Here is a 13696-nt window from a genome sequence, read left to right on the forward strand (position 1 = left end):
ATCCTGTCCAGCCAGTTTGAACTCTATTCCAGATATCCTAGACTGGGTTGAGGGGATTGTGGGGGAGGACAGCAGTGGGGCAGATGAGATTCCCAGGTGATTCCCAGGCCTCCCATCCCCCCATGGGGGCCCATCTCTAGTCCCTTGGTGTCCTGCTGTCTTACTGCCCTCCCCCAGGGTCAGACCTCCTTTACCACGTTGCATCCCTCCTTCCAGATGATTTTGTGTAACCATTTCCTGGTCACCTTGCCTGGGTGGGGCAACATGTAAAGAAAACTAGAACTGATGGTGACCATCTCTGTCTGAAACATGTCGACAAAAAGAGGAATGTCTCTAAAGTTGTGTGGCTTTGGTATTTCAGTCACTTTTAGGAGTAAGTTATTTTAATTGTCTTCATTTCTACCCCACTTCCCATTCTTTTTGCCTTATGATGAAATGTTCGTTAATAACCATGCTCCTTTTTTTTTTTCTCAGAACTATTCCTCAGAGTTTTAGTGCTGGGAATTAAATTGGCACTCCCTTTCAAGAGGACAGTTTGGCAGTGTGTATATCAGCAGTTTTGAAAGTATGCACACACTCAGTAGTTTTGCTTCTAGGACTGTACTCTAGGGAAATACTTAAGGATGCATGTAAAGATGTGTATGCAGGATGTCCTCCAAAACATTGTTTATAGAGCAGAAAATTGGAAATCAGTAAATGCCCACATTAGGCACCTGGTTAATAATAAGGGCTCCTCATTTCTCTTGCTTTAATCTCGCCGCTGGAGCAGTGGCTCGGCAGGACAGTCCTCTTCCCTAGAGGGCAATTTTTACATCTAGTGCTGGCATGCACAAACGTTTATGTATTGAAATGCGTACCATTTTATTATAAATTACTTTCCTTTTATTTATCCTTTATATTATGGTTAAGGTTTTATATCAATTTCAAAATTGTGCATGTATTTCAAGATAGTAAAGGGGCTATTATGAAATCTTGAAGGAATGGCATCAAAGTTGCTAGTCGTGTTTGTTTCTGGATGTTGAGGTTACAGATGCTTTTTATTTTATTTATGTTTATATTACTGTAGTTTTCCCCAGAGAACATGTAATACCTACTTAATAAAAACTTTATTTTGAGTTTTCAGAAATGGGTAGATGATTTTTGGTGTCCTGCTACTTATAGAGTAGCAGTGTTACTTAAGTGTTAGCTGTAGAAGCACAGGCTTTGGAGTTTGACAGACTAGGCTTCAGATCAGCTCTGCTCTTTACTAGCTATATGGCCAACTCCCATAAGCCTGGGTTTCTTTATCACTAAGATGGGAAGGGCAATAATAATGCTTTAAGGCTTAGTGCTGAAATGAGATCTTGAATGTCATTGGGGGTTTTCAAACTTCACTGTGTGTAAGAATCACTTGGAAAGCTGAGACCCACCCCCGGTGGGTCTTCTCTAGATCTTGTCCCCAAATCTCATGCTGCTGGTCCTCTTTATCTGCCCCATTTGTCTGATGTTGAGTCATGCACAGTGTCCAGTTGAGAGTAGGTGTTAAGTAAGGGAATGCTTAGTCTCATGTGGCTAACCTATTATTGACTTGTTTTGGGCTTGTAGTAGCAGGAATTTTGTAGGTTTGTCAGTGAACAACTTACCAAGAATTGTTAGATAATACTATTAAAGGAACTTAAGAAAAAATATATCTGTTATAAAACTACTCTCCATCTTTTGTTTTTAGATATTTGGAGAGAAATACCAGAGTGCTGTTCTGCACTCAGTAGCACTGGTTGGTGGGAGGACTTTGGGATGACATGTTACTCTCTTCTGTGCACACTTTTGAATTGAGTTTTTATGACATAGATTTATTGTTTTGATTAAAACTTTTTTTAAGTGATTACAGGTTAGAGGAGGAACAGAGTCTTTTTGTGCTAGAAAATGCGGCTAATACTTGCATAGGGCTTGGAACAGGTTCTAACATATTAGTAAAACTCCATAAATGTGAGCTGTTATAAGTACGTGTGTGGTTGTAGAAGAGAGGCAGTGTGACATGCTGGTTAGGAGCACTGGCTCAGGAGCCACACTCCTCGGGTGCAGATCCAGCCTCTTACTAGATTTGTAACCATGGGCAAGTGAAGTCACCCCTGTAGTTTTCTCATCTGTAAAATGGGGACAGTAAGAGTCAGGGCTGATACTTAGCCGGTAAACAACTAGCACAAAGGGGAATACTTTGGGGTGGGGGGGTAAGTAGCCATTGCCTCAAATCCTTCATTGGTGCCTCCCCAGGGCCTCAGTAACTCACCTGATCAAGTGAATAGAAGAGTAACAGCTGGCACAGCGAAGCACGCTTCTGTTCTCATTGGGCGGTGGGGTGCCTTCCTCACGTTCAGATTTTGAGTATCACTTCTGGTGATAGTACCTACTTCTTAGGGTGGTTCTGAAGATTGAATGAGATAGTGTATATAAAGGGCTAAGAGCCATGCCTGACCCTTAGTAAGTGCTCAGGAAACTTTGGCTGTTAGTACTGCATCACATTAGTTTTCAGTTTGGAAATAGCTGAGAAATACGTGGGAAATGAAGAAGCAGAAAAGGACACATTTATGAAAAGGACTTTTAATAGATTTTTCATTTGAGTGTATAATTGTAGAGCCACTAAGGAATATTGCTTAAGAAATGCTTATTTGCAAGGATTGCCACGTGCTCTCATTGAGTGAAACTTAATCACTGCATCATTAAAACCAGTTCTTTATTATTGTGGGTTTTTTTTCACTTTCTAAATTTTCAGTATTTCTGAAAAATTCATTGAAAGTTGAACCTTCTGGTAAATTAAACTTTGTTTCCCCTTCATTCTTAGGATATTTTGTTTTGTGTTTTTATAGCAATACGTCTGGTTTAATATTGGCAGTGTGGACACCTTTGAGCGGAATCTGGAAACTTTACAGCAGGAATTGGGCATAGAAGGGGAGAATCGGGTTCCTGTCGTCTACATTGCTGAAAGTGACGGGTAAGACTGTTCACTGTGCTCTGTGTGGGTTGCTGTGTGTTCTGTCACCAGATGGCAGGTGACATACGACATTCTCAAGTCTGTCTCAGTTGGGCCAGACTTCTTTTAAGTCATTGGTAATTTACTGGTTTTTGTTCATGACTGCTTTTCTACACATTTGTATTTATCTTTGATTAAGCAATAGTTTGGGGGTATTAACGTCCTTTAGTAGGATTTTTAGCATAAAGAGCCCCTTTGTGTTAAAGAATGGCATTGCCACCTTTTAACTGTCATTTACATTTATTTTTCAGAGTTTTCCAGGAATTTTAAGTAACTCTTTTTTCTCTTGTCAGAGCTTGCTTGTTCCCTTAGGGGTTATTTATCTTTAATAAGACCAGTTAGAAGTCTGAGGCCTCCAAGAAGGGCCCATTGATTTCAAGAGTCACTTGTCTTTGAGTTTCTATAGGAAATCTATGGCCTTTGAGTACTCATCCATGTATAACACCCAGATAGATTTCCTGGCAGTTACTCCATTCGCATTGAGGTGTACCTTGCTATGGAGTTAGCAGTTCAAGAGTGAAAGTACAAGTAAATCTTAATTTTTCTGAATAAAAGAGCGGAAAAACGGATTGCTAGGGGCGCCTGGGTGGCTCAGTCGGTTAAGTGACCGACTTTGGCTCAGGTCATGATCTCACGGTTCGTGGGTTTGAGCCCCGCGTCGGACTCTTGTGCTGAACACTTGCTCGGAGCCTAGAGCCTGCTTCAGATTCTGTTTCCTTCTCTCTACCCTTTCCTCCACTTGTGCTCTGTCTCACTCTGTTTCTCAAAAATAAATTTTAAAAAATCAGGCAAAAAAGAAAAATGAATTGCTAGTGTGCTAATTGAGCTGGTAGTATTACTCTGTTTTAGAGACTTTCTTGCATCTTAGTTGTGTCAACCTACAATTTACCTGTTTTTAGATCCAGATAGCTATCAAGATTGTTTCACATGTGCTATATCCCTTGGGTCCTGGGGCTGTCATATAATCATTTAACTGTATAGCTGCTGCTGAAACATTACAGAAAGTTTGGTTGCACCATTCCTTAAACATCTATGGTCAGTGTATCTTTTTTCTCCCTCCAGAAATAAACCAAAGGTAAATTTTTCTATGTTCTTACTGCCTGCTGTGGGGGCCTTTAAAAAATTGTAAAAGATGAAAACTTAAAAAGTAGATCCTGGTTTTTTGTTTTTGTTTTTTTTTTTTTAGAGCTAAATCGTGTACAAGGTTATGATCCTAATTTCTTAGGATAAGTTCAGCTAACTTGCATTATATTAACCAATATGAGTATATATCTGAGGATATACTCATATATATGAGTGTGTATCTCCAGGCTTTAAGTCCTATCTGAGCAGCGCCCTCCAGAGCATGAGCTTGGAGGACAAAAGATTGCTCCCCTGGGAGTCAGTCTGCTAAGTCTGCACAAGCTGCACGGAGTGGCCTGTGCAGCGCTTACCAACAGATTGCTGTCACCATTGTGTACAGGGCTTTTGAAACTGATCTGCCGTTAACTGAGCGAGGGTTTGATATTTAGAAGACATCTCTTTAGAATAAGTTGACAAATTCCAATTAAGAGAACTGCAATTTCTGCCCAGGCTAACGCCAGGTCATGTTAAAACTTCTAAGTAATTCAAAAGAAGTTTCTTTGAAATGCAGATATAATGATAGTAAATTACAGCTAGGTCTGTATCGTGCATAAATGGAGATTACTGGGATAGAAATAAAATCTCAGTAGACAGCATATGTGTTAAGAACAGTTTTTTCTTTGGTCTCATCTTCAGCAATTCTACGTCAGTGATATTGAGACACTGAGATTGTCTTTGTGCCTCAAATAAAACATTTAGAATATTCAGGTTTTACAAAAATAGAAAACGTTTACAATTGTATCCTAAGCAGTTACCAAAAAGTGTATCTTGCAAACATTTAAAAAGCCGAAGAGTAACAGTCTTAAAAACATGTCAGTGTTGTGTGTGGTTTCTTTTATTTAGCTCGTTTCTCCTGAGCATGTTGCCCACGGTGCTTATCATCGCTTTCTTACTGTACACCATACGGAGAGGGCCCGCCGGCATTGGCCGGACAGGCCGGGGGATGGGTGGACTCTTCAGTGTTGGAGAAACCACTGCCAAAGTCTTGAAGGATGAGATAGATGTGAAGTTCAAAGATGTGGCTGGCTGTGAGGAGGCCAAGCTAGAAATAATGGAATTTGTGAATTTCTTGAAAAACCCAAAGCAGTATCAAGACCTAGGAGCAAAAATCCCAAAGGTAAAAAGTGAACGTTCAGATTATTTTCAACGTATTAACCCAAAAATTGTTTGAATTTTTTATCTCTGAAGTTATACTTTTATGAAGTTTGATTACTTGTGACAAAGTAGCTGTTTTTCTTCTTCTGTCTTATTAGTCTCTGCTTTACTCCAGGGTTTTTTCAGGTCAGTTGTTCCGTGGCAATGTGTCTGCTTGTATGTGGTGTGTATATTCCTGAAAAGATTTGTGTTCTCTCCCCTTGGAAGCCTTCCCTGATTCACCTTCCTTCTCCCTCCAGTCTGATTCGGATACCCCATCTGTCAGTAACTGCACATGAGCGCATTGCCTCCTGCTGTCACCCGCTTGTCCCTCCCTTAGCAGGTTTGAACAGACCATTTGCCTGGGCCTGGCACTCAGATTCGTGGCACAGGATTTGGTGGAGAAGAGATAGCACTGATTCTAGCCTCCTCCTCCCAGGAGTCCCCATGCCTGCTGCTGGTGACAGGCTGGCCTTACTGATGCTTATACTCCCAGGGCCAGGCTTGGTCATTAAGTAAATGAATCCAAGATGTTTAATTATTTAAAAAAATCCACTAATAAAGTTTACTTTAAAGGAATCCTTTGTAAAGGAAATCGTTTCCTTGATTTTCATATCATGCCTGTGTGGATGAAAAGTCATATTTGATAATTTTACAATTTTCTGACTTATGTAGTATCTGTGCACATCATGCCTAAACATCTATACAACTTGAATAATTAGACTGAGCAAACACATTTTCCCTTTTTAACTACATTCATAGTTGGTCATTAGATTTTTACTTCATTTGTGAAATTTTAAAGGGAAGAAAATAAGCAAAATGTAATTTGGGAGTGTGGTGTTTGTGTCTCTTTGAATTATTTAAGTAAACCTCAGTTGGCTTATTTTATTTATTTTTTATACTTACCTGTTAAATTTTTAAAAATTTATTTATTTTGAGATAGAGAGAGAGAGAATCCCATCAGCACAGAGCCCAGCTTGGGGCTCCAGCCCATGAACCATGAGATCATGACCTGTGCCAAAACCAAGAGTCAGAAGCTTAACTGACTGAGCCACCCAGATGCCCCAACCTCAGTTGGTTTATTAATAGATATTCAGCTTAAGTCTAAAGATCTGAAAAGCAGTGCTAAGAATCTTAAAGCGAAGTATGTAAGATTTTACATTCTTACTACATTTTTTAAAACAAGGTAGTCTCTAATCCTTTTCTTCCTCTTCTTACTGTTATAAAAATGTTTTGCCATCGTTGTTTAAGGAACGTTTATTATATAATCAGAGTTTATAGACAGATTTATATCTTAGAATTGTTTGTGGATATGCAATTTACTTTTCTGAAATTCTAGCTAAATATACTTTTCCTTTTTTATATCTGAAGGGTGCCATTCTCACTGGTCCTCCAGGCACTGGGAAAACACTGCTAGCTAAGGCCACAGCTGGAGAAGCCAACGTCCCTTTCATCACTGTTAGTGGATCTGAGTTTTTGGAGATGTTTGTTGGTGTGGGTCCAGCTAGAGTAAGTCTTTCATTCTCTTATGATGGCGCACCCTCCTCTGTCTCTCCCTGATCTTCCCCCCAAATACGGAGCTGGTAAAGATGGCCCTGGACCAGACTGGTGCAGTCTGTTTATGGGTTGTCCTTTTGTTGTTGAGTTGTAAGAGTTCTTTATATATTCTGGATATTAGCTCCTAATCACATACATTATTTGCAAATAACTTCCCCCATTCTGTGGGTTGTCTTTTCCCTTTCTTAGTAGTGAAGCACAAAAGTGTTTAATTTTGATGAAGACTAATTTATCCATTTTTTTTTGCTGTTGCTTGGGCTTTGGTATCATATTCTAAGACTGTCACCATCCAAGGTCATAAATATTCCTGTGTTTTCTTCTAAGAGTTTTAAAAGTTGTAGCTCTTACGTTTAGGTCTGTGATCTGTCTCAAGTTAATATGATGTGAGGTGTAAGGGTCCATCTTGGTTCACTCTTCTACATTTGTATATCTGGGTTTCCTAGCACCATTTGTTAAAAAGATGATTTTTCCGTTGAATGGTGTTGGCACCCATTTGTCTCTCTCTATACCAGTACCACAGTCTTGATTACTGTTCCTTTGTAGTAAGTTTTGAAATCAGGAAGTGTGAGTATGGGTTAGTTTTTAAAGAAACACTTAAATTTTTACTCTTGTGTATTTTACCAGTGTCTAAATATTGACTTTTTTTTTTTTTTTAACACTGTAGAAGTGCCAAGTGCTACCACAGTTGCTTTTCCAAACACCAAGATGCAACTTATAATCAGTAACTAAGTGTTGTGCCACCGACTGGTAGCATTTTTTCTTTGTCAGTGGGAAGTGTATTAATGATGAGTCTTACTATTGATGGCATCGTAATTTAAATGAGCTATGATAGGTAAAGTAGGTGGATTCATAGGAGGGCTGTCAGACGGCTAGGGGAGCCTGGGGGACTTGAATGTTTATGATGATGGATCATGGAATCTGGTACGGGTAGGAGTGGTGGGGGTTGGCTGAAGACAGGAGAGGAGCTGTGGGTGGTGGGGGTAAGTGGTGGGCCTAATGGGCTAGAGATCCAGGAGAAGCCGGCTATGAGAGAAGCTTGAGTACATGAGCAAGCCAGACCTGTGGGAGGGGGCAGAGTAGACCACGGGAAGCTGGTTGTGTAGGGAAACCTTGGCATTGCTGGCCATGGCAAAATAGAGCAGAAGGTGATTGAAAGAGGTGGGTCAGGGGACAGCCAACCAGGAACCACTAAAAAAATAGTGCCCAGTGGAGGGGGTGGGGGTAGGCTGGAAGAATGGGAAATCGGGCCCAGGAAGTACTACAACCAGGAGGGCAGCGTGTCTGCCACATGGTGGGAATCTCTGAGCAGGGGTTTTCCAGCAGAATTGTTTTGGCAGTAGTCATGTTGCGTGAGGTGCACTTCAACTCCCACTGGCTCGGATGGAAAGACAAAACCCCTTCCAGTTGAGAGCTTTGCAGGGACAGACAAGGGGGTGAAGGAGGTGTGAGAGGATGGGGATCTGTTGATCACTGATCTGGAGTTCAGAGGGAGAGGCCTTGGCGGGACATGAGTTATCCTAGGGGATGTGTTCAGAGCACTATAGGAATGAAAGCTAGGAAGTCTAGGCAGGAAAGGATGATGGGGAAACTTGGACTTCTGGTGAATGAAGTGAAAAGGGATGTGAGGCATAGGAGATTGTTTCTGGATCTCTTAAAAGGGGCAGGTGATAGGCTGAGACCCTGGGGATGGCCACTCCTTCATCATAAGCATAAGCACATGCTTATTAGCAGGACAGAATGTAGGTGCATGGGCCTCACACCTGCTCCTGTAGTGGCAGGGCACTGTATTATGCTCTGGGGTGATCACTGTGTGGTCTTGCGTAGTTCACGGCCTTTGCGGTGTGTATACATGTTACCTAGATCTGTTAGTAAGTGTCTGCTTATTAACAGCCTGCCTCGGGCCAGAGTAGTTTGAACTTTTACACTGAATATAAAGTTTACACCTCTACAGTATTCTCTTTTGGTAGGGTAAAAATGTGTAGTATTAATTTGTTGCTATAAAAATAGCAGATATTGTTAGCACTTTTGATATATACAGTAAGTTATGATATTATAGAAATAATATTTACTCACCTTAAAGCAGTTACCACTGCTTTAAGTGGTACCACCTTACTCATCATTTGCCACCTCTTTGCTTCTTATAACTCTTTTTAAATATGTAGTACACAGTATCTAACACAAAAAGATCATCTTCCTCTTGGATGGAAGCATGATGTTTATTTTTTATTAGGAGGAAAATAATTTTCGGTTGTTAAGTGACTCTAGTGTTTATATTTTTATCCAGGTCCGAGACTTATTTGCCCTTGCTCGGAAGAATGCCCCTTGCATTCTCTTCATTGATGAAATAGATGCCGTGGGAAGGAAGAGAGGAAGAGGCAACTTTGGAGGGCAGAGTGAACAGGAGAATACACTCAATCAGCTGCTTGTGGAGATGGATGGTGAATATTCAAGTCTTTTGTATTTTAAACTACATTTTCTAATTGTTTTCCATATAGCTAAAGTGAGAATCCTTATGTCGGTATTGAGTTCAAATTGTAAAAAAGTATTCTCTAAAACAAACAGCCCTTTTTAAAGGCTCTTCTGTACCAGTATGGATAATGCCAAAATATTCTTACTTGGCAGCCTGCCATAACAATATTGGTATTAAGATGGTGTTTGCATCTGGAGGTGAATAAGAGAAAAATTGGTGAAATGATTGCAAAAGAATTGTGGTCTCATTCTTAAAATCATCTGTGATTCTGAAGCATCAGGAAAACCCATGCATAACCAAGTGTGTGAATTTGGCAGATTTCAAGTACTAAGAGAGTAGCGGTCTTTGCACATTAGTCAGCTTTTTCTTTTATTAGGAAAGCCATTTTGTGGGATGTGAGAATACTTTGTGCTGTAAGATACATGGATGCTGTTGTGTGCTCAGAAAGGGAAGCGCAGTGCTCAGTACTAAGCTGGTTTACGAGACTGAGCTGGACATCAGACAGGCATCCTCGGCGATACTGCAGGTTCAGTTCCAGACAACTGCTATGAAGTGACTATCGCAGTAAGCGAGTCAGATGAATGTTTTGGTTTCCCAGTGCATATAAAAGTTATGTTTACATTATGTTGAGTCTTTTTAGGTATGCAGTATGTGTCTTAAAAAATTGTACATATTTTTTTGGTACATATTTTAATTAAAGAATGCTCAGAGTGCCTGCGTGGCTCAGTTCGTTCAGCATCCAACTCTTGATTTCAGCTCAGGTCATGATCTCCTGGTTCTTGAGTTCGAGCCCCACATCGGACTCTGTGCTAATTACACAGAGCCCATTTGGGATTCTCTGTCTTCCTCTGTCTCTGCCCCTTCCCTCCCCTCAAAAATAAATAAATAAATATTTTAAAATCTTTTTTAGCTTCTATTGCTGAAAAATGCTAACCATCATCTGAACTTTCAGTGAGTTGTAATCTTTTTGCTGGTGAAGGGGTCCTGCCTCAGTGTTGACAGTTGCTGACTGATCAGGGTGGTGGCTGCTGAAGGCTGGGATGGTTTGTGGCAGTTTCTTAAAAGAAGACAGCAACGAAGTTTGCCGCATTGACTGACTTTCCCTTTCATGAACAGTTTCTCTGTAGCATGCGATGCTGTTTGATAGCATTGTTTACCCACAGTAAACTCCTTTCAGGTTTGGAGTCAGTCCTCTCAAACCCTGCCCCTGCTTTATCAACTAAGTTTTTGTTACAGTCTAAATAGTTTACTGTAATTTCAACAATTTTCACAGCAACTTTACCAGGATTAGAGTCCGTCTCAAGAAACTACTTTCTTTGCTCATCCATAAGAAGCAACTCCTCAGACGTTCCAAGTTTTCTCATGAGATTGCAGTAATTCAGTCACATCTTCAGGCTCCACTTGTAATTCTGGTTCTCTTGCTATTTCTCCCACATCTGTAGTCACTGCCTCCACTGAAGTCCTGAACTCATCCATGAGGGGGCATATCAGCTTCTTCCAAACTCCTGGCAATGTTGATATCTTGACCTCTTCCATGAATCACAAATGTTGTTAGTGGCATCCAGAATAGGGAATCCTTTTGATTATCTCTGGCAGCTATAGCCCTACGAAATGTATTTCATAAATCATAAGACTTAAAAGTCAAAATCACTCCTTGATCCATGGGCTGCAGAATGGATGTTGTGTTAGCAGGCATGAGACAACATTAGTCTCCTACATCTCCATCAGAGCTCTTGGGTGACCAGGGCATTGTCAGAAATAATATTTTCTGAGCAGCTGTCTCAACAGTGGGCTTAAAATATTCAGTAAACTATGTTATAAACAGATGTGCTCTCATCAGGCTTTGTTCCATTTCTAGAGCATAGGCAGAGTAGATTTAGCATAATTCTTTAGGGCCTGAGGATTTTCAGAATGGCAAATGAGCACTGGCTTCAGTTTAAAGTCACCAGCTGCATAGCCACAAACAAGAGAGTCAGCCTGTCCTTTGAAGCTTTGAAGCCAGGCACTGATATCTCCCCTCTAGCTATGAAAGTCATAGATGGCATCTTCTTCCAATCCAAGACTGTTTATCTGCATTGAAAATCTTTTACTTAGTGTAGCCTCTTTCATTAATTACCTTAGCTAGACCTGGATAACTTGATGCAGCTTCTGCATCAGCACCTGGTGTTGCACCTTGCCCTATTATGCTATGGAGACAGCTTCTTTAACCTCGTGAGCCACCCTCTGGCAGCTTCAAACTTGTTTTCTGCAGCTTCCTCACCTCTCTCAGCCTTCATAGATATGAAGAGAGTGAGGGCTTGGCTCTGGATTAGGCTTTGGCTTAAGAGAATGTTTTGGCTGGTTTGATCTTCTATCCAGACAGTTAAAACTTTATCCATGTCAGCAGTAAGTCTGTTTGCTTTCTTATCATCATGTGCCCACTGGAATAGCATTTTAATTTCTTTCAAGAACCTTTGGTTTGTATTTACTCCTTGGCTATTTGGCACAGGAGGCCTGGCTTTCCAGTCTATCTCAGCTTTCAACATGCCTTCCTCACTGAGCTTAATCATTTCTAGCTTTTGATTTAAAGTGAGAGACTTGAGACTCTTCCTTTCACTCGAACACTTAGAGGTCTCTGTAGGGCTAATTGGCTTAATTTCAATTTTGTTGTGTCTCAGGGAATAGGGATGCCCAAGGAGAGGGGGAGAGGGAACAGTTCATCGCTGGAGCAGTCAGAACACACACATAGTATTTATCAGTTAAATTTATTTATATGGGTGCAGTGTGTGGTGCCCTAAAGCTATTAAAATAGTAACATTAAAGATTACTGATCACAGGTCACCACAACAAATACAATAACAAAAAAGTTTGAAATATTGCAAGAATTACCAAAATGTAATAGAGACAGAGTGAGCAAATGCTCTTGGAAAAATGGCACTGATAGACTTGCTCAGCATAAGGTTGCCACAGACCTTCAATTTGTACAAAACACAGTATCTGTGAAGTGCAGTAAAGCAGAGTGCAATAAAACGAGGTCTGCCTATATCCGATTAAGGTAGAGCTCTTCCCTCTGTGGTGGTCAGTCCATGTATGGCCATATTTGTGGGCTGTCAGCACCAAAGCTCTTTCAGGGCCGGGGTCCTGAGGGTGAAGGCTCCTGTAGCCAAGGCATTGACATTGGAGAAGTGACCAATAGAACCAAGCAGAGTCTGGCAAAGGGGCTGGAGTTGGAGGTTGATACCTGTCTTCAAATACTCAGTGGGTTGTCTTGTGGCCCAGGGAGGTTAGACACATTCTTCGCAAATTTAATCACCTCAATTTTAAAACGTTTAAAAAATGAAGAACATATTCTCAAGTTACAGTTCTATAAATTACAATCTTGCGTGTGGTATGTGTGTGTGTGTATGTGTTTTATTTTGACAGAATGCGCACTTGAAAAAGTGCAAGTGGGGGAGGGACAGCGAGAGAGGGAGAGAGAGAGGATCCAAGTAGACTTTGCAAGGTCCGCACAGAGCCTGATGTGGGGCTTGACCTCAAAAACCATGAGATCATGACCTGACCTGAATCCAAGAGTCAGGTGCTTAACCTGCTGAGCCACCCAGGCACCCCTTTGGCATTTGTGTTTATAGAAATGATGCTTAAAGCTTTAAGTCTGGCATTTGTTTTTTTATGTCCCTAGGTTTTAACACAACAACAAACGTCGTCATTTTGGCGGGCACCAATCGACCAGATATTCTAGACCCGGCACTGATGAGGCCAGGGCGTTTCGATAGGCAGATATTTATTGGTGAGATGACCTTCATCAGGTTCAGTCCAGTTCTTATGAGGAGAGATATAACTATTTCACTTTGATTTTTTTTTTTCCTTAAAAATAATTTCTCAAGGACCACCGGACATAAAAGGAAGAGCCTCTATTTTCAAAGTTCACCTCAGACCATTGAAGCTGGACAGTGCCCTGGAAAAGGAGAAGCTGGCAAGAAAACTTGCCTCCTTAACTCCAGGGTTTTCAGGTGAGTGGAACAGAACCTGATGTCCTGTGTCAGAAGTCTTTTAAACCAGTGACCTTTACCAGCTCCCAGTGCACTTTTACCTCTCACCTTGGGGCCTCTTCAGTGGGAGACTTCAAACATATACAGACATTGAGAAAATACTATAATGAACCCCTCTGCACCCATCACCTAGCTTCAGGAACAGTTCTCAGTGCGTGTTAAACCTTATTTCGTATGTACCCCACCCTCTTCCTGCTGCCTCTGGATTATTTGTATGTGGGTGTTTTTTGTTTTTTTTTTTTTAACAACTCTACTGACATAAAATTCACATACCATAAAGTTCATCTGTGAATTGTAAAGTGCATGATTCAGTGGTTTTTAAAAAGTGTATTTACAGGGTTGCACTGTAACTGCTGTAGTCTAATTTTAGGTCATTTT

At 40.8% G+C, this 13696-nt stretch overlaps 1 protein-coding gene across 1 annotated transcript in view; it reads left to right on the forward strand.

The window, feature by feature from the left end:
• Positions 1-13696, forward strand: part of AFG3L2 (AFG3 like matrix AAA peptidase subunit 2) — a 40524-nt gene that overhangs the window by 11869 nt on the left and 14959 nt on the right. Inside the window, exons 7-12 of the mRNA XM_025931249.2 lie at positions 2844-2968; positions 4973-5246; positions 6635-6772; positions 9105-9258; positions 12949-13056; positions 13154-13279. Coding sequence (XP_025787034.1) covers positions 2844-2968; positions 4973-5246; positions 6635-6772; positions 9105-9258; positions 12949-13056; positions 13154-13279 — 925 coding nt within the window. The remainder of the gene's footprint in view (positions 1-2843; positions 2969-4972; positions 5247-6634; positions 6773-9104; positions 9259-12948; positions 13057-13153; positions 13280-13696) is intronic.

This window comes from Puma concolor, chromosome D3, assembly GCF_028749965.1.
Source record: "Puma concolor isolate L17-30 chromosome D3, mPumCon1.1.hap2, whole genome shotgun sequence".
NCBI classification, from domain to species: Eukaryota; Metazoa; Chordata; class Mammalia; order Carnivora; family Felidae; genus Puma; species Puma concolor.